General features: G+C 46.8%; 1 protein-coding gene across 1 annotated transcript in view; it reads left to right on the forward strand.

Annotated features, from left to right (window-relative positions):
- Nucleotides 1–23,797, forward strand: part of CSRP2 (cysteine and glycine rich protein 2) — a 132,803-nt gene extending 109,006 nt beyond the window's left edge. The window contains exons 2-6 of the mRNA XM_052668366.1: nucleotides 18,697–18,815; nucleotides 20,328–20,496; nucleotides 21,472–21,604; nucleotides 22,252–22,345; nucleotides 23,506–23,797. Coding sequence (XP_052524326.1) covers nucleotides 18,704–18,815; nucleotides 20,328–20,496; nucleotides 21,472–21,604; nucleotides 22,252–22,345; nucleotides 23,506–23,582 — 585 coding nt within the window. The 5' untranslated portion in view covers nucleotides 18,697–18,703 and the 3' untranslated portion in view covers nucleotides 23,583–23,797. The remainder of the gene's footprint in view (nucleotides 1–18,696; nucleotides 18,816–20,327; nucleotides 20,497–21,471; nucleotides 21,605–22,251; nucleotides 22,346–23,505) is intronic.
- Nucleotides 23,798–24,919: the final 1,122 nt, after the last annotated feature.

Consider the following 24,919-nt stretch of genomic DNA (forward strand, 5'->3'; position numbering starts at 1 on the left):
ATAATGCCCTGTTTGCTTGCTTTTGTCTCGACACAATAAATCTTATACTGAGGGCTTTTCCAGATTGCCAGTTAGTTTCATTTATACCATTTCTTTTGGAGGTTTTACGTCAGCAGAGGGTTCAGCCTAATGAATATCATGCGCTGACACCTCCTCACTTAGGCAACATAAAATACCAACACTTATATTTTTTAATGCCTTGTGTGTACATGAGGGAAGATCTCAGCCCAGCAGCTGAGATCCCAGCACAGCGGGGACAGTGATGCCATCGCATCCGCTCATCTTCTTAGGAGAACAAGCGGAGCACTGGGATGTGCCTTCAAGCTTGTTCTTAATTTTTTAATATATTTTATTAAATAGGGGATTTGGGAAACAGAGAACATTCATAAATTTGCTGTTTCCTCTGTCAATAGGACAAAACCAGGCCAGCTATGCAGGATAAATTAAACATGAGACAGTTGAAATATAAATTTAAAATAATACTCTTTATAGACATAGATCTTTCATAACGACAAAACATTCAAAAGATTTTCTAATTGTCTGTGAATTTGCAATATTTGCTGAATAATTTGGACAAATAACTTTCCCATGAGGTACTACAAATTGTTTCAACTATCTGCCAAGTCTTCTTGTTTGGCTGCTAACTCGAGTCATCTGGTATTGATTACAGCTGTTGGAACATGAAGAAGCAGCAAATTTAAGCAAAAACAACCTGCCCCTTTTACAAGCACTCACAATAATTAAATGCCTTTGTTACAGTGGGGAAGCCTTCAGAATACCATTACCTTTCTGAACATTTACAGTTATTAAAACACACAGGCAGCTGAGCCAAGCACAGGTGATTTTTTTTCAATAAGCAAAGTATGTTGCTTAACATATTCATAAAGAATCTAAGTCAGACATCTCAGGAGTGGCTGGAAGTGGCACCCACTTCCAGTGGGATTGCTGAGGCTCTGCAATCCGCCCGCCCTGCCTGCTGAGGCTCAGCCCTGGTCCTGCCATGCCCAGCACCCACTCAGAAAGCTGTGCACACGCACAGTCTGCAGTTGCTGCTATGAACCATCACCTTACGGTTCATGGTGTGATCCAAACTCTGTCACTGCTGGTGACCTTCTCCTTTCAAGGAAATACTTGCTGTGCGCATTTAAACCTTCCCATGTAAGAGGTTTTGTGAGATGCAGTCTGTCTGCAGATGAAGCTACCAGCTGAAACGTAACTCTAAGGAAAAGCCAAATGGGGAAGGTAATCACCCCTCTCTGGTGGGCTTCGTTGGAACTTCATTGCATTTTTCCCCCACACGTATTGCTGAGCGAGCCCACGTGTGGCCTCACACCATCCATTATGAACACACACACGCACAGAAGACGCAGCGCAGTGAAGAACGGTTTGAACAAATCTGGATGACATTTAACATAGTAGTTAATGGTCATATTGTTCTTGGGTCCTATTGAAAATTGCCAGGCGGGCTCTGGAAAATATGTGTTGTTGGGAATCTGTTCAGAGTTTTTATCAAAGCTTCTTTGCAATTAGTGGCAAATTACCGTTCATTCCTCTGGCATTCTTTGAAATAAGATCACCCTGATTTCAGCCCGATGCTATTCATGGCCCCGCAACGCGTGGCTCTGTGGGAAGCGAGCCTTAATAACAGACGTAATAGCAAGCATTAGCAAGCGGCAGCGATAAAATGCTAGTGCCCATCTGGGCGTTCTCCCCCTCAGGAGACTTGGCGCACCTTAATCCACACAGCTCCCTGTGCAGAGAGCTGTGAGCAGCTTATCTCTCTGGGTAAGCGCCCACAGCACAGCTAATCCGGGGTGGGCAGGCCAGGCCCGATAAGCTCCAGCACAGCAGCAGGAGGTGCAGGCTGGGCAGCCCGCGATGGAAGAGGGAGCACAGACACCCAGTTGGCTCTCTTTAGATGCCCACCTGCTTGCTGTCCACAGGCTGCCTCACTTGTCTTCACACTGCGGTGTGGTAGGAAATGAGAATTAAACGTTCCTCTGTTGGGCAGCCACAAAAAATCTTAATGCAGCGATGTCTACACCGTTTATGAATGCAGTGCCGGTGGGCACAGAAAAATAGATGATTATTAGATAGGGCACTGGGAAAAAAAAGAGCATTAGGAGTATTACTGGTAGCTGGTTCAGTGCTATGGGGCAAAGAAGATGAACCACGATGGAAAGAGCTGGAGTGCTGTCAGTACGTTCATGGTTGTTCCTTGCACTCTAATTGCCAGTAGCATGAACAATGGGAAAGCATTGTTAATTTAAGCTGCAAAATATTTGCAAGTAATTTATGCAGCAAAAAAGCCCCTGACTTTTCCAACAGCCTGAGTGAAGGCACGTAATGATTTTAAAGGGAAAGATAATACTAAGAGCTCCTTTGAGTTGATGAGACACATAGTTTCTTTTCCTCAAATAACAAAAAATGTTACTAATTTGATTAATGGTGAATCTTCAGAGATTAAAAATGAAGCATGGAAATCTTGATTAGCAATCAACTGCTACCCAAAGTTAATGATTGTTAATGATTAATTAACAATTGCTCAAATGAGTTCCTGCAGCAATTGGATGAAATTATATCGGAAATTACTGTGCCATGGTATGCTAGACAAATGATTCCCCCGGTGTATATTTATAGAAGTAAATTGCACAAAGAAAACAACAGAGCAATTATCCAAATGAATTACTTCTAGAACTTGGGATCTTGTTTACCTTTTATCTGGGGCTGTTAAATGGACAGCAAATACCCATGAAAAGAGGTATCATCAGTGGCAGAACAGCATCTGGTAATGGATACCGACCCAGACTACCAGACTTTCAGCAGCAACATATGCTTTTCATGTTCCCTCTTAACCTTCTAGTTTTAAAGGAAACATACAAAATTGCAAGGAGTCTGTATTTTTCAGTGATCAGAGTCAGGGATTGTAATGACAACTGCATTTCTCTTTTGGGGCCTTACTCAGCAGAGAAATGCCAACTGGAAGCTTTACAGGTCGATGTGTGACTGCTGGATTGAAGGAAGCAATGCAGATCTATTTGCATTCATCTCACTGCAGGATCAGTTCTTGGTCATTTATTTTACTTAAGTGTGCTCGCAGCAAAGCGAAGGTGGAAACTGCTTGATATTATCTTGGAAAGGAAATGAGGGGAATAAGGAGGAAAAATTATGCAGTCATCAGAAAATGATTTGAAACAGCAATAAATTTTTAATAGTCTAATGAAAAAGTGGAACATGGAACTGCAAAATTTGTCACATGGCTGCATTTTTTTAATAAAGGAATTTATTTTTTAAGTGAATGGATGAGTCACATGGAAAAATATGTCCTCGGTGTTCATCATCTGTGGGAGAGTATTGTTACAACACGCATAATGTGGTTTCAGAGAGAACAGTTTGGCTGTGTGTTAAATATGTGGGCTTTAGCAGTAAGGAAAGTCTACATTACTTTAAAAATCAGTCAACGTTCCATAAATGAAACTTTATTTAATGGAAAAATATAGCATCGTTATTCCCAGCCAGTTATTATGGCTTGGTTTCATCACGCAGAGAAAACTACAGTTGGTTAACCATGCTACTGAACCATCTGATAGCCTCCTTGAAAGACACCATCCTACCCGCATTATAACTTGGCGGTGACACAACCACGCTGTAATTATCTCTCCTCTCCCAATAAATGAGGGTCATAATGCTGCAGTGGGCAGAAATATCCATATATCCTTTCATCGTTTCTTCTGGGCCATAAACCCCTCTGTTGTTGTGCATACTTTTCCTTTCTTCTTGCATTAATTTATTCAACGTGGAAATCTACCTTCAAATGAGCTTCTTATTTAAGTTTTTGAAGCCAAAAGCTTGCTTAATGGATGGAAAGGAAAGCACAGGTTCTTTGGTTCCTCCAGACCCAGTCCTGCCAGTGATTGCATCTGATGGGAACAGCTGGACTGGCCTTTGGTGACCACAGGGTGCTCATACACAGCGTGTGGGGAAGGTACACTTGCTCCTGGGCACAGGACAGCAGAAAATAACTACTTTAATTCATTAAGAAACAAAGCAAAGATGAAGTACAATTTCTGCTCTTTGATCACGGTTTCCAGAGACATAATGTTTGTACCCAGCACACACAAAAAAGGAAATTTTTCATATATCTCTCATTCAATCTGAAAAAAAAAAGAAAGTAATACTTTTCATCCCCTCACAAAAATAAGATGGTAGAAAATCTTCCAGCGGGAGACTGCATCCATCAACAGGTACTACAGGACAGTAGCTACATCCCTGCATCATTGCTTTCCTGTTGCAATGCATAAAGGAAGTGGACTTGTGCTTTGACATGACTTTCACCCAGGTTCTATCTTTCTTCCGTAAACATCACTGACCACACCAAGTATGCGTATGTAAAGCCATAAAGGCAATGCATTTAATGTGTATTTTTAAAGTAACGTTTCAGGATGAAATAGGAAAGTAAAGAATTCCAGACCACTTGCAGCCACACTAAAGGAGAAAAATGAACCTTTGAATAATATTTATATTAGTAACTTGTATCAGCATCGGCAATCCTGATACAGACTGAAGTAACACTTCTGCAGCCAGCTGTCATACATGTGCACGCAGTCTGGAAAGATCAATATTTTGACACCTTTCTTTTGGTTAAACTTAAATTAAGACCCAAGTTGTATGTGTTACTGAATGTCCCCACGTGGGACACTGCTCGCTCCCTGCTCCCAGAAACTCAAAGCCATCTTTGTGCAGAAGTCTGTGAAGATCTACTCGATACAAGAGGAACACAGGTTCCAGTTTCCTCGGAAGTCTCCCCAAAGGCTGGGATGGCTTCACCAGATTTGTGTCACCGGAGCACACAACGGAAATCTGTCCCTAATGATGAAGCTGAAGGAAATGGCCTTAATTGGTCTCTTTGGAAATGACAAAGGATTAAACAAAATTGGTGAGTCACCAATGAACAAGGAAACGAGCCAGTACAGCCACGGAGCCAACAAGCAAACAAATGAGCTGCCCAAAACTCTGAACTAAGAAGCAGCCGTGTCTTTCAGCCTCTTTGTACCCGCAATGCTCTTGTGTCAGAACCCACTCTAGCTACAGGGCAAGAGGGCTGCTTCCTGCCCACCCCTCGTATCCCTTTGGCCTTCAGATTGCTTTTTAAAGCATATTCTTTTGTAAAACCCTAGTATTCCCTTCTCCACCACAAGGCATCTGATGCTGCTGCTCTTACTCTGAGCATGCCTCCGCTTGATACAGAGAGCCTCTCTGATGTTAACAGCCTATTTGAGCAAATAATAGAGTGAGCACTTCAAGATGTAGCCAGGAATAGTGTGCACATGTGCTTTTCAGACCCTCATGGGTATGCTGCTTGCCAGCCCACCCACACAAGCTGACTGCTGTGCTCTTTGTATGACCACTCTTATTCCCACATTGAGCGGAATGTACCAGCGCTCCTTGTGTTGCCACTTTCCCTGAACTATAAATAAACCAAAAGACATCTCAGAAATTCCAAAGTCTCGATCTCAGAATCAAGGAGCTATGCACAAGGAGGGCGGAGTGTGTTCTCTTTCTCAGGTCGCCCAAAGGATTGATGTGGGCCAGCAGCTCTTTCCTATAGAGAACAGGCACCTGTAGGCCTGTAGGCAGCTGTGCTGCAGTTCTACCTGCATCAGCTCATTAAGCTGACTGGTCAGGAGGCCCAGATACCCAAACCCCAAGTATCAGCTGAATAAGGGCTACATAGCACAGTTCTACATCTCAAACAACTCTGCAAGCTGATATTTAGCTATCTCACTCCAAACAGACTGCCAGATGTTACCTTTTGCTGAAACATCGTTGCTTTCACAGGGAACTTGGAGCCGTGTGTCTCACCCCTCTAGAAATCAATTAAATACTTGTTACCAGAGCACCTGCTGCACAGAGCTTTGCAACACCAGCTGATTGCTCACCTGCAGGCTGAGGAACATCCCTGTGCTGCTGAGGTGACACTTCCCAACAAACACGCTCAGGCTGTTGTCAGGATTTTCAGCATCACTTGTCTGCGTTCAGACTCTTCAAACACATATTAATCCAGGAGGGATTGTACACAGTGTAGCTCTCCTGGACCTTAAGGTAAATCTCTGCGTTTGTGTTTGCTGAGCTGGGCCTTTTGTAGCATAACGTGGTACTCAAGATGAATAAGAAACCATCTCCTGGGAAACTGGATTCTTGTAGACATTTTCATTGGTCAGTGTTCAAAACACACACTTTGAGAAAATATGGAAGTGCTTTGGTTCCAAAGGGTGAGGACTGCAGAGTATTTTGTAAGCCTCAAATGCATGAATACTGCAATTCTGCCACCCTTGCTGAGCTGCCTGGAACACATGGCAGGGCAGAAGCCCCAACAAGGAGCACAGTGCAGTTTCTGTGCTATACATCCACACCAGGGATCATTTTCACCTCGGAGAACCAAAGCCCAAGCCCCTTGTTCAACTCCAAGGCCTGACCACACTGTGGTGGCACCAGCCTCCTCCTCCCACCGACTCCTGTGCCTGAACAGAGAGCAAAGCCAGGTCCTGCAGCCACTGCCTGCTGCTGCAAAGCAACTGAGAGATACTCAGTGACCGACTCAAGCTTCATTCAGAATCACAGAATCATAGAATCATCGAATATCCCAAACAGAGAGACCCATACAGATCCAACTTCTGGTTCCACACAGGACTACTGAAGAATCAGACCGTAAGTCTTAGAACATCATCCAGCTCAGTGCCATGACCACTTCCGTAGGGAACCCCTGGATGAAGGGACTTGAGGTACATCCTAACAAGTGTGTTTTGCCAGGGATCTTACTTCAGGCTTGACTGGCTGAAAAATACCCACTGTATAAAGAGCTACAACAGCCCAGGCATGAGGAAAAGCAGGGCAGGCAGCACCTTTTGCAGGACAGGTGGCTCTCCCTACCTGCTGCCTTCACAGTCCCAGGCTGGCAGCCTGGCGAGGACAGCACGGCAGGCTCATCCTATCCTCCTGGGAAGAGAATGAATTCTGGGTTTCCCAGACTCTTGTCCGCTGCCCTAATTGCAAGGTTATCCTGCACAGAGCTGCCTCCAGGGCAGCTGGCAATAGCATTTCTGTGAGAACAATCCTGCCTGTGTACAAAGCCCAGCAATGGAGGTGGGGCAGGAACATTTTGCACAGGATCCCAGCTGGCCTTGGGCATCCTCTACACCCCAAGGTGGCATCTATGCCAAGAACAGGGCAGCTCTGGGCCCCCTATTGCTGCAGCAAGGGGCAGCCTTAAAACCAGGAACTTGAGGAGCTTTGCAGCCAGGTACAAACACTCTTCTCTAACTGTCCAAGTCCTCTTTTGGATTTAACTGCAATTTTATTTTATTTTTTTTATCCATAGACTGTACACAACGTGCTAATACACTGAGAAAAAACAAAACAAAACAAAACAAAACACTAAGCACTCCAGGTGCTATGGTGTTATATAAATATCTTATCTGGCATCTAGTGAATAACAGCAGCAGTGAGAGCTGCTGGTCTTAAACAAAGCAATGAATGCTGACACCACAATGCACAAGTACAGTGTTGTACATTATCTGCAAGAGTCCCCCTCCTGCTCACCCCAAATTAAACCTTCTGGGAAGACATCCAAGAAAGAGTACACCTAATACTCAGGCCCAGGTCCCCCGTGACAAAACTCTATAGAATGGAGCAGAATTGAGAGCAACGAAAACCTAAAGCAAAACAAAGAAACCCATTTTTAAGAGCTACACCAAGTGCCAGAAGGCTAAAGAAGACTTTATCTACTTCCAAAATAACAAATTGGTTCAGTGCCACGAGGAATCTAGCAGCTCTGGAAAGCATGTGCCAACAATAATAGACACCTTCAGTCGAAATCGACCCCTTTACAGAGATTTACCATATATGACTAGTTCTGACAGACTGTAGTACATTAAATGTCTGTTCCTTATTTATATATTGAATAATTTATAGCACAATGAAATTCTAACATTAATACATCGCCTAACAGTTTCATTTTGTATTTATATTCCAAAACTTCTTCCCTTAAGTATAGTTGAGCAAGGAAAAAGAACCAAACTATAAAATACCTCATAAATTCAATGGTAAACACACTGCTTAGACAAACTAACATAATTTGATAGGAGTTATCTGCAAGGGCCAAGACAATAGATGTGTGCTCTATAGTAAAAAAGAAGCTGTGGAAATGATGTAAAGATGGAAAGTGCTGCCAGTGGAATGGAGTGTGCACCTACTGCAAGGGCATGAGGTAAAGCAGAGAGCAACTCCAGCATGAGAATAAATTTCTTATGTGCAGAATATATTGACACTCTACTGAAAGAATGGGAAGGTGGAGTCATCATCCTTGGAGGTGTTCAAGAAATGTGGAAACGTGGCACTGTGGGACATGGTTAGTGGGCAAGGCAGTTGCTGGTTGGGCTAGGTGATTTTAGAAGTCTTTTCCAGCCTTAATGATTCTGCCATTCCATGATTTGGTGTGCCAGCAGTGTTAACAAGCATGGTTTAGAAAATGCAGATGGGCATGTAGGCTTTGGGGTGGAGGCAGCAAAAAGACTGCCAGGCAAAGAGGAGAATGAAGGATGGAGCAACATGATGCGCCTTGCATTTTCCATGCAGAAAGAGCAAGAGCAGGTGAGGCAATGACAACAGAATGAGTAGCAGGAAGTGTTTGCATAAGCAAACGGGTAACCCCTAGAAACTACCTCCATATGGATTATGGAGGCAATTAGCTTAGAAAACATCAGGAAAGGATTATGTTTATACAGGTCTGAACATTACATGAAGTCATGGTAGCTAAAATAAATACTTCCCAGGAGCACTGACTTTCCTCATTGGGGAAGGATTCTGCTTGGCAGTGCAGGCTGCAGCGGCAAGAGCAGTGCATGGTGTCACTGACCACGAGCAGTCCCATTGCCAGGCTGGTGGAGAGCCCTGAAACCTCCATGCCCAGGTGCTTGCAGCTAATTGGATGCAGTGTTGCATCTGATTTCACACCTAGTTGGTCTGCCTGCCACCTCTTGGAATGAGAGCTGCGCTCCTGAATCACAGCAACACTGGAAAACCTCTTCCTGAAATCTGAAGTGGGTGAGAGCAGCCTGAGCACAGAGAGAGCTGATGTGTGTGTGAGGTCTCCTGGTGCATGCCCCGAATTTGTCAAGCTCCCTGTGAACACTAAAGCAGCACAGACTGATGGAAACCACCAGCATTTGTTACCATGAATGTGTAATTACCAGCAGCTGTGTCACCACTGGTTAAACCATTGTCTCTCTGCTGATCTCCCTGTTGGTTTTGGTACCACAGTCCAAATGTGCAGCAGAAAGTGGAGTTGTTCCATCTCCTCTTCATTTTAGACCACAGAATGGACCATCAATCATCAAAAATTGCACAAACCTGAAAAATAATCTTAATTTGCCTTGTTCCCTTTACAATTAAAAAAAAAAAATTCCTCTTGTGTTTTGCATAAGATGACTACATTTTGGAAGACCTGATTGCCATTGGTTTCTATTAACCTTTCTGCTAGGAACACAATGCTGCACTGAAAACAGGATCTGCTCGCATGAAAACGATTACACGGAAATAAAAGTTGTAGTTGTGAATTTCAGCCCCGTGTAATTATCCGTGGGACATTACAAGCTGGTTTCGGAAAAACATGAGCAGTGCCAAGAAACATTCTTGAGGTCTGATTCCCACCAAACAACCACACGCTGCAAACAAAGCTCTTTCAAGGAAGCAAACAGAAAGGTTAGATTTTGGAATGCAAAATTAATATGAAGGCTCTTTAATACTGCAGCATCTCACATGTTGGAAGCACGCGGTGCTTGTTGCTCCTTTGTCCTGCTGTTGTTCCTGTGGGGAGCTGAGCATTATCTGTGAGACACAGGTGCTGCAGCAGCTGCAGGCACCAGGCTGGAAGCCCACACGGTGCAGCAGAAGGCTGCTGGCTACATGGCCGCTGCCAGAGCCGGACAGGGTGCTACTTTATAAAAAAACAAAGGGCTGAAAGCCTGCTCAAGCCTCACTGAACTCCACAAGCCTCTTTTAGACATTATTAGCAGGTTATTGACTCAGCCCTGGCTGGATGAGGGCAGCTCAGCAGCACCACTGGAGACCCACCAGACCCACACCTCAGCCACGGCTGTCCCAGGGTTCCGTGAGCCGTACAGCAGCCACAAGACCCTTCTGGGAGGGGCTCTGCCTCCCACTGTTAGCCCAGGTCTCTGGGCAGCCTGCTCCAGTGCCTCACTACCCTTATGATAAAAGACTTTTTCCTTATATCCAACCTAAATCTCCTGCCTTTTAGTTTGAAACAATTTCCCCTCATCCTGTCAGCACAAACCCTGCTAAAGAGGTTGCTCCCCTGCAGATATTTATGTATTCCTACATATATGTGACTATATACATTTCAAACTTGAAACCTGTTACCTTTAAAAAAAAAAAAGCACAAATTATTTTGAGTTTTGAGAATAAGCTTTTTGGTGGTAAGGAAAAAAAAAAACACCGTTAGCTCATAAAATGTCAGTTAATTGTTTATTAAAGCCTTCAAACATCGGAAAAGGAGCACTTGTGGTCTTCTACTGTGAAGAAAGTCTTTGGACAGATAGCACAAGCGCCATGATTTGCAAGAAATACAGAAAATAAACATATTTCTACTTCTAGAAGCCAGGCCAGAGTTAACACACTTCTGAACTGAGGGATAGGAGCATAACCTCTGCCCACAAACCTTGTTCAGCGTTCACGTCTCAAACAACACTAGATGTTGGCTCTTTGTCCTCATCCAGAACACCTTATCCACTGGGGACGCTGCATGTTATCTACCCTGTTACCCCTGCTCCAGTTTCTCTTTTTCCTACTCATCTTTCTTCCCCATTTGCACATTTCCCTTCTTTGCTCTCTTTTTCACCCCACGCTTGGCGCTTCCTGTGCTGCTCGTCCTGCTTTCCCCAGCTGTGCCTATGAGCAATCTCCAGAAACCTTTCTTCAAGATTCCTCCTTGCTTCCTAACTTTCAGGCAATAACCCTCTTCAGCTTCTGTTTGTATGTCTTCTCCCACTTTGACTTTTATGTTCAGGAAGTTCTCTTTCTGATATGCATACATGTGTGCTATCTCTTGTTGGGTGCAATGCATCTTTTAATTAATGGAAGAATCTACATTCCAAGAAGGCTGGAAATAACCTTGTGATACACAATGACAGTTTGCAGCTTTGAAGTTAGTGCTGATAACCGTCTCATGTGGGCTAGAAAGAAAACAACAACCGCAACAAGAGTTAATTGTTGACCAGAATCTGGAAAGATAAACTGGCTTTGAACACAAAGTGGAATCAATAAGCAACGCAACAGCCTTGTTTTGTTGTGTTGCTCAGTGAAGGGTGAAAAACAAACTGACACTGAAAAACAAACTGAGCACAAGGAGAATAGAATAATTGATTTTTAAGTGTGCTCCAAAAGTGACATTTGTAATCCACTTAAGGAAAATATTGTAACTTATTTGGGCTTTGACCTGATCTCAGAATTTCCCTTTTGTTAAAGCTGCTCTTCTTTCCCAAATGATAAAAGATCTGTAGAAATCTGCTAGGCTTTTTCATTACCTTTTTACAACAGCGATGTGATCTGTATTTTCATGGTGCCCCTGCTACGTGTGCACTGTTACAGGATGAGCATTATGTGACCACAGCCTTTATAAAGTGAATGCTGTGTTAAAGATAATTAATAAGCCAAGTGTTGAAAGTTGACCATCAGCACCATGCAGAAGAGGCTCTGACACCCTGTAGCTTCCTAGTGCTTGTGTTTGTGCCAAGAAAAATGGACGGTTGCCAAGACTGCGTGATGTGCAAGAGCTAGCCAACGTGATCTCTTTAAGCACAGCTTGTTTTCACTCACTCTTTGTGGAAGGAGGTCATAAATTGTTATCCAGAGAAACCACAGAAGAGCAGAGTGCCTTGCAATGATTTGTTGCTGAGGATGTAGCTGTACGACCGGCCGGAGCCAGCCCTGCCATTATATATGATTTCTGCACAGTCTGCAAGAGCTGGGATCCATCGGACATCCCGATCAGTGCTCCAGCCAGTGAGAGGGACAGGGCATGGCCAGGGATGGGCACAGGGAGCAGCAGCAGGACCAAGGGCCCAGCAGCACTCCAGTGTCAGTACAACCACACTGCATCTCCAAGTATTTGCTCTTGGCATCCTGCTGGAGCTCCTGTGCATGGAAAGGCACCAGCTGGAGGCAAGGCTGGGGCAGATGCTGGGTGTGGGATACTTGTCCTCTGCTGTCCTACCACTGGAAAAAGGACACCTTGCATCACACTCATCCACCCTATGGTGACATCTGTTTGTCATTCAGACATCACAGTCAGCCACAAAGCAGGAGTCTGGTGCCGATCTCTGTTTAAATGAGAAGTGGAAAAATACACAATCACATGGAGCCCCTCCAGAGGCAGGCGGTGCCATTAAACCTCTCAGTAATGTGAAGAGACCTGCTAGAAGCTGCACACCAACTACACATAATAGCTCATTCCCCTCGAGGCTGGGCAGGTTTCCTGCCAACATTTCTTTCCCTCCCTCCCCTCAGACCCAACATCCCCAGCCTAGAAAACATGAGGCATCTTCCAGGTCGTGCTCAGGGGAGAAACACTAATGATCTATTTTGTAGCACCAATGGGATCATCCTGCTTTCCAGCAGGCACCAGCATACCGTTCAATCTGTGCACTGACCAACCTCTGGCTGCTTCTGGGGAGTCCGAAGTGCTTACCTTTTGAGGATACAGGAATCTCCACAGTGAGAGTGGGATGCTTGGAGAAGCGCCTGCCCACCCCCTTCCTCTTTGTGGCAGCCGGCAGGGCTGGGGTTGGGCATGGCACAGCTGCCCCCAGTGCTCTGGCAGGCAGAGCCGTCCCACCTGCAGACTTGCCTTTGCAGCTCCCCATGTTAGGACACGACACAACACGCAGCAGCGCTGGGCAGCTGTAGAAGGGTGCTGGGCCTCAACCTGCCCACAGGAACAGGATGATGGGGAATATTTCCTGGGTTCTTGTCCCAGCCCAACCACTGCCTGTTTTTGTTATGGACTGTGTGTCTGCCATCCGCTATCTGGGTAACATCAACCAGCAAATCCCTCAGCAGCCCAATGGGGCTGAAGAGCTTTGCAACAGCAGCAAACTAGACTGTCTCACCTTGTTATCCCCTCTGCGTCTGCTGTCTAACACTGACCACATTTCCTTGCTCTTGTGGCATTATTGGAACGAGTCACATGGGTCCTCATGTTCTGTCCTGCACTAATGAAACTGTCAGTCAGCAGCAGAGCTTGTACATCTCGGGGATTACCAAAGCCCTCATCTGCAGGTTTTCCCCTGGCAAGATGTGAGGGATAATCCAGCTGCATGAGCATACTGTGAATAAATCAAGCTTTATTAAAGAAATCGATACTTTCAACCTAGATTATGCCTTCTGCCAGGAAGGTGACATCATTACTGGTGCAGGTATTAGCGTTCTGCTGAGCTGCAACTGGAATGGAGCCTGTGCTTTGCTAGGCTTCTCAGGAGTCGCCATGCAATACCTCAGCACTCAGACTTGGTAGCTGTGGTTCATGAAACAACGCTAGGTTGGATCGTGTTGTTTATTGCATGACCAAACTGCTGTTTCTTAAAACTGCTAGGCAAACAAGGCTAATGATAAGGAAAGCAATGAGTTTTGACGGCACAGCCTTCTCATTCTGAACGTCTCTGAGGTCTCTACTTGGGATTTAAGCAGCTGGTTTAAAAAGTCTCGGCTGCGGCAAACTCTAGAATTGTCTGCTGCATTTTCATTACTTTGTGCAAACTTCATCAAGTTATCATTGTTGAACTTACAACAGAAAAAAATACTGTAGTACTACTGAGATACATGAATATTTAAACACAGAAATTAATTACATAGGTATGTCCTCTTAGAACAGGGGTATGGGAACTGAACAGGAATTTGCTTTTCACTAGCTGATGTTGCACAGAGCTCATTTCAAAATCCCTTTTAACTAAGGGTGCATGTGGATGAGAAATTAACCAAGGTAAAGCTCTGTCTGTAGTATGAACATTTTGCTAAAATGATGTCTGGAAAAAAATGTAACAGAATTTGACTAAGCCCCCCTGCAAAGTAAAATGAGAACCATCTCAAAGAAATGCATGTAACATAACAGCAAGGGTTAGCAAAGGAGCACCAGGGGAGCAAGCAGATCACCTGAGATGTAAACAGACTTGCGGGACCACACCAACAAGATCAAACAGGGATAAGATAATCCCAGGTGAGTGGAAAGTATTGAGTGGATGCAAAGGCCCGGGGCCAGTGATGTGTGACAGTGCAGTACAGAGGTCAGACAGTCTGCTCATCCCCTCAGTGCCCAAAACATGGAGAACAACTTTCACATAAGATTACAGTACAGAGGACTAAAACAGTGGGCTTTGTTTTGAGGTGATAGCAGTGGGTAAACACGCTTTGGGTCATTTGCACGAAGGAGGGGAGGACAGGTTATCATACAGCGGCAGGCTCGCACGTGGCCACCAAGCAGAAGCAAGCAGAAGCACGGCTCCCTGCTCACAGGCCCCACGTGCCAGAGCTGAATGACCGATAGGAGAAGCAAGCGGGAGTTGTTGATAAACCTCAGTGCTGCTTCTCAGAACAATCTGACCTGATTACAGACTGCCCTGCTCAAAACAGCACAAATCAGGAAGAAGCTGGCAGGCACCAGGAGCCCAGCTGTGTGTGGGCACCAGCTGGGCGTAGAGGAGGGCTAGGGGGCAGTGGGGCTGGCCAGGGAGCAGGAGGAAGCTTGGGGTAACAGGGCCAAGGGGAGGAATGTGGAAGGGTTGGATGTATGTGTTATCTTTAAGTGGTTCTGAACAACGGCCTCGGGAAGAACAGAGAGCAAAAAGAGATCTGCCGAGGAGATAAAGTATGTGTGTATACATAGATAGATCTAGGCATATTTGGAGAATATAGACATATAAATAAGCATGCATTCAGACATAATATTTATGCATATTCATATATATTTATAAAGTGCATCGATAGAAACAGTCATTTTCAATAGAAATGAAACATGTGGTGGAAGTTTCCTCTCTCGTTTTTGGTTTCCTCCATTCCAAGGTGGGACCCTTGAGCTCTGCAGCAATGGATTCCTTAACACTGCTCCCACAGCTGTGGGCATACCAACGTCTGTGCGTCCCTCCAAGCTGCTCTGACAGGCTGACTACTGGACACAAGAAAAGTAATCGTTGGATGTGGAGTGCCAAAGAGAGTTTCATGATGTAGCAGCACTGTCCTTCAGTCACAGGGAGAATTTCCTTCTCATACACCCCCTGTTTTCCTGAACTGGAGAGATCCTCTCCCTTAGCGCTATCTCCAGCCCACGACACAGCAGTCAGTATCGCTCCCGCTGCTCTCCGTGCGCCCTCAGAACCTGCAGCAGAACATTGGCTGAAGTCGGTCACCCTCTCGGCCTCGCTCACAGCCAGCACCATCCCACCCCACGGGAACCCGCGCTGAGCGCAAGCTGGGCACAAGTCCGTCATTCACAATCCACTGCAAATGGGGAAAAAAAATACATAATAATAAATGGGAAGGAGAGGGCTGGGGCGGGGGCTGGGGCGGGGGCCAGGCCCGCGGAGGCTCCGCCCCGGTGCTTTAAGCGGCTGCGGGACCGCGGCGCGCCGAGAGGTGCGGAGTGCAGCCCGTGGTAAGTAGGCGTGCGGGTCGGGTCCTGTCCGCCGCCCGCCCCGGCTCCGGGTGCTCGTGCATATGAGGGAGGTGGGGGAGGGAGCCCTCATCTCTTTTTCGCCCCCTCCTGCCGCTGACGGCCTCCGGCGGCACGCAGTCCGGCTTTCTAGCCTCAGTTCTGATGCTTGTTGCAGAGGGTGAGGCTGACCCGGGTGCGTGGGGAGCTAGCGGGGCCAAGCCGGGGGCACCGTGCTCTGCCGGGCAGCGCTTGGTATGTCCTGCTGAACGAACGCAGCTTTGGGCTGTTCGGCTCCGGGACGGGTGGCTGGAAATGCAATTTTGTGTGCTTTAAAGATAACCTCGATTCTTTAGTGTTTGTCTTGTGGCTGTTCTTGTATATAAGCTCTCTGCTAACAGACGCGCTGGAAAGGACGGGGCAGATGAAGGAACTGGCTGCGTGCAGAGCACCGGCTGGGTACTGCGGCCTCCTCTTGGCTGGGCACGAGCACCGCAGAAGCCAAGGGGTTCTTATCTCAGGAAAGTGGCTGCCAACACGCCTGCACTCTTAAGTCAGAGCTGCTTGTGCTGGCAATGAGATCACCTGGCTGCTTAATTACAGCTGCTGAGCTCCCTGGAGGCCTGCCTGGACTAGCCAAGAAGCCTTTGGCGAGCAGAGCTGCCCTTGGGCAGGGCGTGGGGCTGGGACCTGCTCCTTGTGGAGCCCGCTGTGCCCCATCACCGGCAGCTGTTGGGCAGCCACGCGTGCGTGTGTGCTGTCCTATGCCCACACTTCCCAGACATCGCTGCCGCGGGGCAGCCTTTGCTGCTGGCTAACTGAAAAGGTGCTGCTGTGAGCTGGCATGGGAACAGCATGGGGAGGATGAGTGGAAGTCTATTCTGTGGGAGAGCGCAAGGTTAGCATGAAGTACTGACTTCAGTTTCCTTTTGTTGTTTGTCTAACGAATTCCCAGCATCCCTATCAGGGTATTGGAGCCAGCTTCTGGGTGCGGGATCCTTCAATACTCCGTCCTCCTGGGGAGGGGTAGAGGGGCTGCACCCCATGTTGCCGAGTATTGCACGGGAAATGTGGGATGAAGCTGGAAACCCGAGCCAGGTCTTCAGGTCTGGTGTGTGTGGAAACCAGATAATGGTTTGTTAGCGGAGCGATTAAAATAGTTTAAGCTGAAGTAAATGCAGAAAGGGACACGAGAGTGGGGATGGTGAGAGGAAAAGGCAGAAGTAGTTCTTGAGCCAAATTCCTACCACTTCTACTTTGAGAGTGTACAGAGTGGAAAGGAGTCTCCTCTCTGCTTTTTCCAGTTAATGGTCTCCTTTTGCAAAGCTTTGCACAGCCCATATTCCCTCTGACTGAGGACGCCGTCTGCCATGATTGATGTCAGCTGCTGTGCGGTAGCACGGCCAAACACTTGAATAAAAGAAATGGAATCTTAATTTTTAGACTGTACGATTGTGCCAAGAATGACTGAGGCAAAGTGGTAAACGTCATAAAACTAATTTTATGAGCTCGGTCAGAGTATTAGTGCTAAACCACAAGTGGTAATGGTGTTAATCCTGTGAAAGCATTGAACAAAGGAATATCTCAGTAATTAGTGTCAGTGCTGTAAAAGGCACTGCTCAGCCATTGATGAAGTTTCCTAAGCCTCTGGTTAGGAATGTACCAGAGATGCCCCAATTCACATTAATAAACTAATCTTATTTTCCCACATGCCGTAAATGGCTGCTTGCATATCTGGGACAAAGCTCTTTTATCAGACACTTGGCACTGGGTCGTGCTTGGGAACCGTGCAGCTCTCACTCATACCCAAAACTGCTGACCCGGTCAGGGTGCTTGGCTGGAGCATGGATGAGGTGGGTCCCTTTGTTGTGGCTTAGCAGAGTTTGTGTTGGGATTTATGAATCCTAAGGAGTTGGGTGCCCACGAGAACCAGGCTGTGCACCAGGAGGGAGCAGTGCCACCAGGGGGGTGTGTGGCAAATAGCTCGTAGCTTTGGTGGTGGCAGGGGGAGGAAGCCCCATAAAAGCTAAGGGTGCTCTGTGTTGGTGCTTCAGCCCAGGGCAGCTCATGAGACTTGCTGAGAAGGAGAGGGAGATCCCAGTCAAGCTACGTGGAGGGAAAGCATGAGGAGGGGAGTGGGGCAAGTTAGGATGGGATGCTGTTGCTTCTGTCTTTGTGTAGGAGACTGCTGCTAGGGCTGCAGCTGGACGTGTCAGGGTATCTGTCCCTCTTCACCAGCCTCCTGGGCCTGCTGCAGATCATGTGGGAGAGAGAGAGAGCTTTGCTGCTGCTTACAGCAGCTGCAGGCCCTCAGACACTTGCTTTTGGCTCCTGTACCTGTTCGTTAAAGCCAGTTCATGTAACAGTGATGGGTCTGTGGGAATCAGTCCCCCTTCAGCCCCTTTGAAGCCCAGGCATGGTCTTAGAGGAGTTCAGAATGCCCCTGCAGCCCCAGCAAGTGGTTCTCCAGTGGGCTGAGCTTTGGCTTGTGCTCCGTCCCAAGTGATGGGCCCCACAGTAAAACAAAATGCTGTTGTTGGCACAATTGGTTTGCTTCCACCAGTGAGGAGCCTGGAGCTAATGAAGCATAGAAACTGAAATTACATCCATCTGGGGGGATGTTAGCTCAAAGTACGGTGAAACCCTTGTGCGTGAAAGCGTAATTTGTGCACATGCAGTTTACGTAGCTTTGAAAGCCTTGAGTATGGACTGGGAATCATCTCATGGGCTCGGTGTCTGCTTTCCTCGCTGCTGGGCAGCAGCAGCCGCTGTTCCCTCCAGCCTGTCAGGTCCTTCGGCTCCGGCTGAGAAGCTGCTCTGAGGAAGCACAGGTTTTTAAACACTTGGTGAGATCCCAAGCTCGTGTCTGACAGCTGGATGCAGCAGGTTGTGTTTGAGGGAGCACCAAATCCCAGCGTGGAGGCAGGGCCAAGAAGGGCACTGTGTCAGTGCAACTAATGAATCTCTCCTCCCCACAGTGCCGCCATGCCGAACTGGGGAGGTGGCAACAAATGTGGTGCCTGTGGCCGGACGGTCTACCATGCTGAGGAGGTGCAGTGTGATGGACGGAGCTTCCACCGCTGCTGCTTCCTCTGCAGTAAGTACTGCCCTCCTGGCCCACCAGAATCACCCCAGCAGAGCTCAGGCCTGCAGCAGTGAGGTGGTGGCCATCTCATGCTGGGCTGGACACTTGCAGGTGCACAGTGCCCAAGGGGAGCCTGTGCCGTGTGCCTGCAGAAGTGCTGTCCTACCTGCTCAGCACAGCGTGGGTAAGATGTGCCCAGGGCATTGCTGTGCTGTCAAAGCTTTGGCATGGCCGAAAGCCGAGGCTCTCTTGGCACAGAGGCCTGTGGCTTATTTCAGATGAAAGGAGTCCAAAGCACTGTTCTCCAGTCCAGCCAACGAGTCCACTGAGGCATTGAAAACAGCTTTCTCTGCTGAAAAGACTTCTGATTAGATGAAAGAAACAAAGGGTCGCTTTATGGTTTTGAACGCTTTGCAAACCAGCAGCCTGTCTGACCGAGTCAGAGAACTTTACCTTATTACAAACACGAAGTATTGTTTTGTCTTGTTTGCTGGTGCTCAGTGCCTGCAGACAGAAGTTGGGTTTAGCCTTCTCTATGAGCTGCTGCTGCAGCTGGGCCTCTGGGTCTGGTTTGCCATTAATCTGCATAAGGTCAGCATAGTGGGCTGGCATGGGAGCCTGGGCACACCTACACTCCTTTTCCTTTGCTCTACAGCAGCCACAAAAAAAAAAAATCAGATGTCTCAACTGCCTCATTTTCAGCCTTTTATGGGAATTTCTATTAAAAGAAACCTGGAACTTACATTCAGACAATGGCTCTAGTGTGTCTGCCTCTGTGTTTGCTTTTGCCTAGTGGATAATTCTGCTGGGGTTAAAGTCTGCATGCTCTAACAAATGTGCATGAGTTGATTTACTTATTGGATATTTGTGTCTTATAAAAAGAGCCTTGGAGCTAATGAACACCGTAAACAAAGGCCGCCATGTATTTTGAAGATCTTAAATTCTTTTTGAAGACAAAACTCGTAAGGTTTTCTTTATTTTACTCTTCCCAAATCCACATTCTTCATTGCAGCAAACTGTTGTTGCAGACTGAGAGCACATCAGTTGGGTTACAAAAGACGGCTTAAGAAGAGCAGGAAATAGTTCAGCGTTCAACTGTAACCTTGAGCAGGGTGCTTACGCTGTGCTGAAGTACGACTGCAAGAGAAGACAGGCCCCTCTAGTGACAGCTGTGAAACAGTACCAACTGTGCCCCAACCCAGCACTGGGCAGGAGGGTGGGCTGGGGACTCTCCTGCACGGATTTGCTCTATATTATATGGCATCTGTCCAGGGAAACTGCTGACCGCTCTGCTTGTTTCTGAGCACGGCCATGGAAAGGTAGGAGGGCACAGAGCTCTTTATAAGGCTACGCATAATTCACCAGTTCAAAAGACAACCCACGTCTAATCTCCAGTGGTCTCACAGCCTAATCAAAACATTCTGCACGAGGAAACCCCTGTCAACGTTTCTTGCTTGACTTCAGGCTTACTGCATGTGCTGCTGGAAGTGGGCGCTCAATGGCGTTTAACTTTTTTTCCTCCAGTGGTCTGCCGCAAGAATTTGGACAGCACGACTGTCGCGATTCACGATGCTGAAGTTTACTGCAAATCTTGCTATGGAAAGAAATACGGCCCAAAAGGTTACGGCTATGGGCAAGGGGCAGGCACTCTGAACATGGACAGGGGAGAGAGACTGGGCATCAAGCCTGAGAGGTGAGTTAACTAAGCCACAGCGTGCGTGAGCTGTGTTCTCCAGCAGCACTCACAGGCGTCTTTCAGGCTGGATTTTGTCTAATTCGTGCCTCCTGGAACAGAAATGCTGCAAAATTCCCCAGTGTAACCAAGTGCAGGGCAGTTAGCCAACAATGCACAAGCCTTCTATAGTGGCTCTGGGTAGGCCCTGTTAGGGCAGGTGTTGGCACAGGTGAGGATGTGAGAAGTGAGCTGCATGCAATGCAATAGGATGGGATTGCTGACCCACTGAAGGTTCTGCAGGAGACATTGGCTGGTCGGCACCCTCTTGGTTTTGAGGATGCTCTCTTAAATAAGCTGCAAATGCAGCTGCTCAGCAGGTTTGTGCAGGGATGGAGTCAGGGGAGATGCAAATCTGGGGCTGTAAGAATGAGTTTTTAATTGGTAAATGGAGAACTGTTTGGACTTAATTATAGCCAAACCGAATGGCTTATTAAACAGTAAACATTCCTAATCTGATTAAGTTCTTGCTATAAAGCAAAGCATGTGAAAAGCGCCTGAGCTATGCCTCACAGATGATTTTATGCAAGTTCCCAAACTGTTGCTTGACTTTGTCTAAAAGTCCTGCCAGAGCAAATCCAGAGATGCTAAATAGCTCTGTACTTAGGGTCACTGATCAGATCCAGATATGATCAGATGATGGAAATTTAACATAATTGTTTTTAGCTTGCTATAGCTAAAATAAATCCGTGTCCTGATACAGGCCTTGGTATCAGCATGCTTCTAGCAGTGAAAAGGGGAAGGGCCCTTGGAAAAGTATCTTTTCCAGTAGCTCCTTAGGGTCTTCTGAAGCTAGGAAAAAAAGAGAAAGCCTTGCTTGGTAAGCATCTCTTCAGTTTTGAAAAAGTATGGTATTCTGTTCTGTGTGTTGCATGGTTAGTGTTGTCGGGAAGAGCCAGAGCCCTTAAACTACAAAAACAAAATGTCCTTTTTCAGCACACCCTCTCCTCACCGACCCACCACAAACCCAAATACTTCAAAATTTGCTCAGAAGTTTGGAGGTGCAGAGAAATGTTCTCGGTGTGGGGATTCTGTTTATGCGGCAGAGAAAGTCATAGGTGCCGGAAAGGTAAGGGAGTGTGACTTTTGTATCTATCTGCTAAATGAACTCCAAAGTAAGTGCAGTATGTTATGAAGGCTTCCTGGAGCGTGCTGTCCAGAACTGACCGTGGCACGGTCCTTAACACTGCATTTCTCAGAATTGGAAATGATCAAATCAATCTAGTCTTCAGTTTTTTGAACTTGAAATGGAAATGCTGGGTAATGAGCTCTCACCTTGTTTTTCAGAAGTAAAACTTCAGTACCTCCTTAAAGTACCGGAGCCCTCCAGATGAGGGAATGATGGTTTTTTTTCTTTCTCATAGAGCTCAGGAAGGGCTGAATGTTCAGCAGAACAGGCATGTTCTCTGCAAGCACCGTGTGATGCATTCTGCCAGCTGTCTGGCTCACTATTCAATAGCTAAGATCAGAATTGATCAAGGCAAGCTTGGACCTCTCAAAACACTTCTTTAAGCAGGAAGCAGTGTGGAATTCAGGCCTTTGTGCCATCCAAAAATACAGACACTCCTAACTGGTTACTGGTGCGTGCACCCCGACTGGTTTTCATTGCACCAGTATAAGTAAACAATTCTGATGTAGTCATCTTTAGTGAACGCCTTTTTAAAAACAAACTGAGGCATTCTGTGTATTTAGACTGTCTTTTCCATTTCCCCCCAGCCATGGCACAAGAACTGCTTCCGATGTGCCAAGTGTGGGAAAAGTCTAGAATCTACAACCCTAACTGAAAAAGAGGGAGAAATCTACTGTAAAGGTGAGAAAAGAAACAAGATGATTGTTTAATCCTAGAATCATAGAACGGTTTGGGTTGGAGGGGACCTTTGAGATCACCTATTCTCACCCCCCCACTATAGGCAGGAACATCTCCCTCTACGCCAGGTTACTCGCAGCCCCATCCTTGAATGCTTCCAGGGAGGAGCATCCACAACCTCTCTGGGCAACCTGTTGCAGTATCTCACCACCCTCACAGTAAAGAATTTCTTCCTGATATCTAGTCTAAATCTATCTTTTTCCAGTTTAAAGCCATTTCCCTTCATCCTGTTGCTACCTGCCCTCACAAAAAGTTCCTCCCCAGCCTTCCGTAGGCCCCCTTCAGGTATTTGGAAGGTCACTATAAGGTTTTCTTGGAGCCTTCTCCAGTTTGAAGAGCCCCAGCTCTCTGTCTGTCTTCGTACGGGAGGTGCTCCAGCCCTCTGATCATCTTTGTGGCCCTTCTCTGGACCCACTCCAGCAGTTTGACCTTCTGGTGTTGGGGCTCCCAGAACTGGATGCTGTACTCCAAGTAGGGTACTGTCCTCATGAGAGCAAGAGTAAAGGGGCAGAATCACCTGCCTCGACCTGCTGCTCACACATCTGGTAATGTAGTGCAAGGACAGAGACAGAATTTATTCCTGTTTCAAGAAACTTCCGGGCTTCTGTCACGATGATAGAAATGGTCTGTAGGTCACAGCAGCAGAGCTGAGTACTGTGCTAGTTCTGAGTCTGCTAATGTGGCATATGTATGCAAAACCTTGCTGGATCTGGACATACTGAGCTGTGTAGTAGCAGCCCATGCCCTTAGACAGGTCAAGGAAGAAAGCAGAGGATGGGCTTTGTAACAGTCACCATGCCATACCTCCTGTGACACCATGGGTGACGCACACCATGGCTGGGTGACAGCGTGCTTTGATGTGTACTCAGTCACAGAGCTGGCGTGTGAAATGCTTTCACTGAGCATCACCTAAATCAGGAGCTACCCTGACGAAAGAGATGTGGGTGTTCAGCCATGCCATTTACCCAGAAGAGGTTGTTAGGGGTTGCTTTGTATTCCAGTGTTCTGATAAAGAAAGTGGCCAAGTGTCTTAACCTTGAAAAACGCAGCTCTTCATGAACAGCTCAGAAGCCTCAGCTCTTATCAGCACCTCTGTCTTGCAGGCTGTTACGCAAAGAACTTCGGCCCTAAAGGATTTGGCTATGGGCAGGGAGCAGGAGCCCTCGTTCACGCCCAGTGATGGAGCACAGCACAGCCTGCACAGCTCTGCACAGATTCAGCTAAAGGAAAGTTTCCAAAATGTTACTAACTACTGTGAGACAGATGCTAGTTGACTGTAGTGTTTGGGCCATACTTTTAGATGATTTTTTTTTGAAGCACTGCTTTCTTCCTTGCTTTATGTACCACACTTTTCATACTGTGTATCAATTCAATAAAGCTTTGCTTGTTGACATATCTTAAAGTCAAATGTTATCTTGCTGTCAGTTGTGAAAAGGTTGTTACATATACTGTTACTGGGGTGCTCTGGGGGGAGCTGGATAGAGAGACAACTGCTTCACTGAGAGCCTAGCAGGACTGGAACCTGCAGAGGTGAGTAACCACCTCACTACCACAGGGATGCAACAGCAGGACAGGACATTCATCTGCTGCTGCTGCGAGCAGTGGTGTAGAGCTGGGTGTGCTGAATTTAACTGGCTGTACACATAAGTGAGCAGTTGTCCCTGCCCTGGATTCACTATGGAGGAGAAAGCAATCCTTGCTCACCAGAACCTTCTGTGGGATTACACCTGCCTTGGTATTGAGTTCTTGTTACGTGCAGGGTTTGGATGGTTGCAAAGCACTAACAGGCACAGATGAGTACCACCCCTACCCCTGGTGACATGCTGGACAAACATGTGAAACACAATGTTAAGAGAAGCTTTTGACCTTTTTCCAGTAGTTTTACAGTCCTCCATTCACTCAAGCCAGAGGAGGATTGTTTGGGGTCTGCAGCTGCGGTGCCACAACAGAACAGTTCTGCCTTCAGGCACTGGGGTAGACAGTGGGACATGGGGTCAAGCTGGCTGGGCGAAGAGCACAGACAAATAAACGTGTCACACGTAGCCTAGATTTAGTGTGATCATACCAGTTGTGTGCCAGGGTCTTTGAATCTGCTAAATGTCATAATAGGATTTGCTGAAGGCTTACTGAAATTACTTTGTGCTGTTGTCACATCTTAAGTGAAAAGCTCCCAGAAGAGACGGGCTACTCATAGGGGCTGGAGCATCTCCCACTGATATTGCTAGGCTTGAGTCAACAGCACCTCAACTTTCACTTCTTGTAGAGCAAGTAGGGGTCACTTCCTCAACAGAAGCCCCAGGTTCAGCCCAACACAGCAGCCTTATGTGAGAATGAGGTACTAAAACTGAGGCAGAAGTCACTCACTCTGGCTGAGGGAAGCTGCCTCCTGTTCCTGCAAGGAATCAGCATTAGTAGAAATAGCTTTGCTGTTTTTGTTTTTAAAAACATCTTGAGCACCAGAAACACTTTCACTGGTGTGCTCAGGATCCTCATCCAGGCTGCCATCATTACATCCCT

Source organism: Tympanuchus pallidicinctus, unplaced genomic scaffold (assembly GCF_026119805.1).
Source record: "Tympanuchus pallidicinctus isolate F22 unplaced genomic scaffold, pur_lepc_1.0 scaffold8, whole genome shotgun sequence".
NCBI classification, from domain to species: Eukaryota; Metazoa; Chordata; class Aves; order Galliformes; family Phasianidae; genus Tympanuchus; species Tympanuchus pallidicinctus.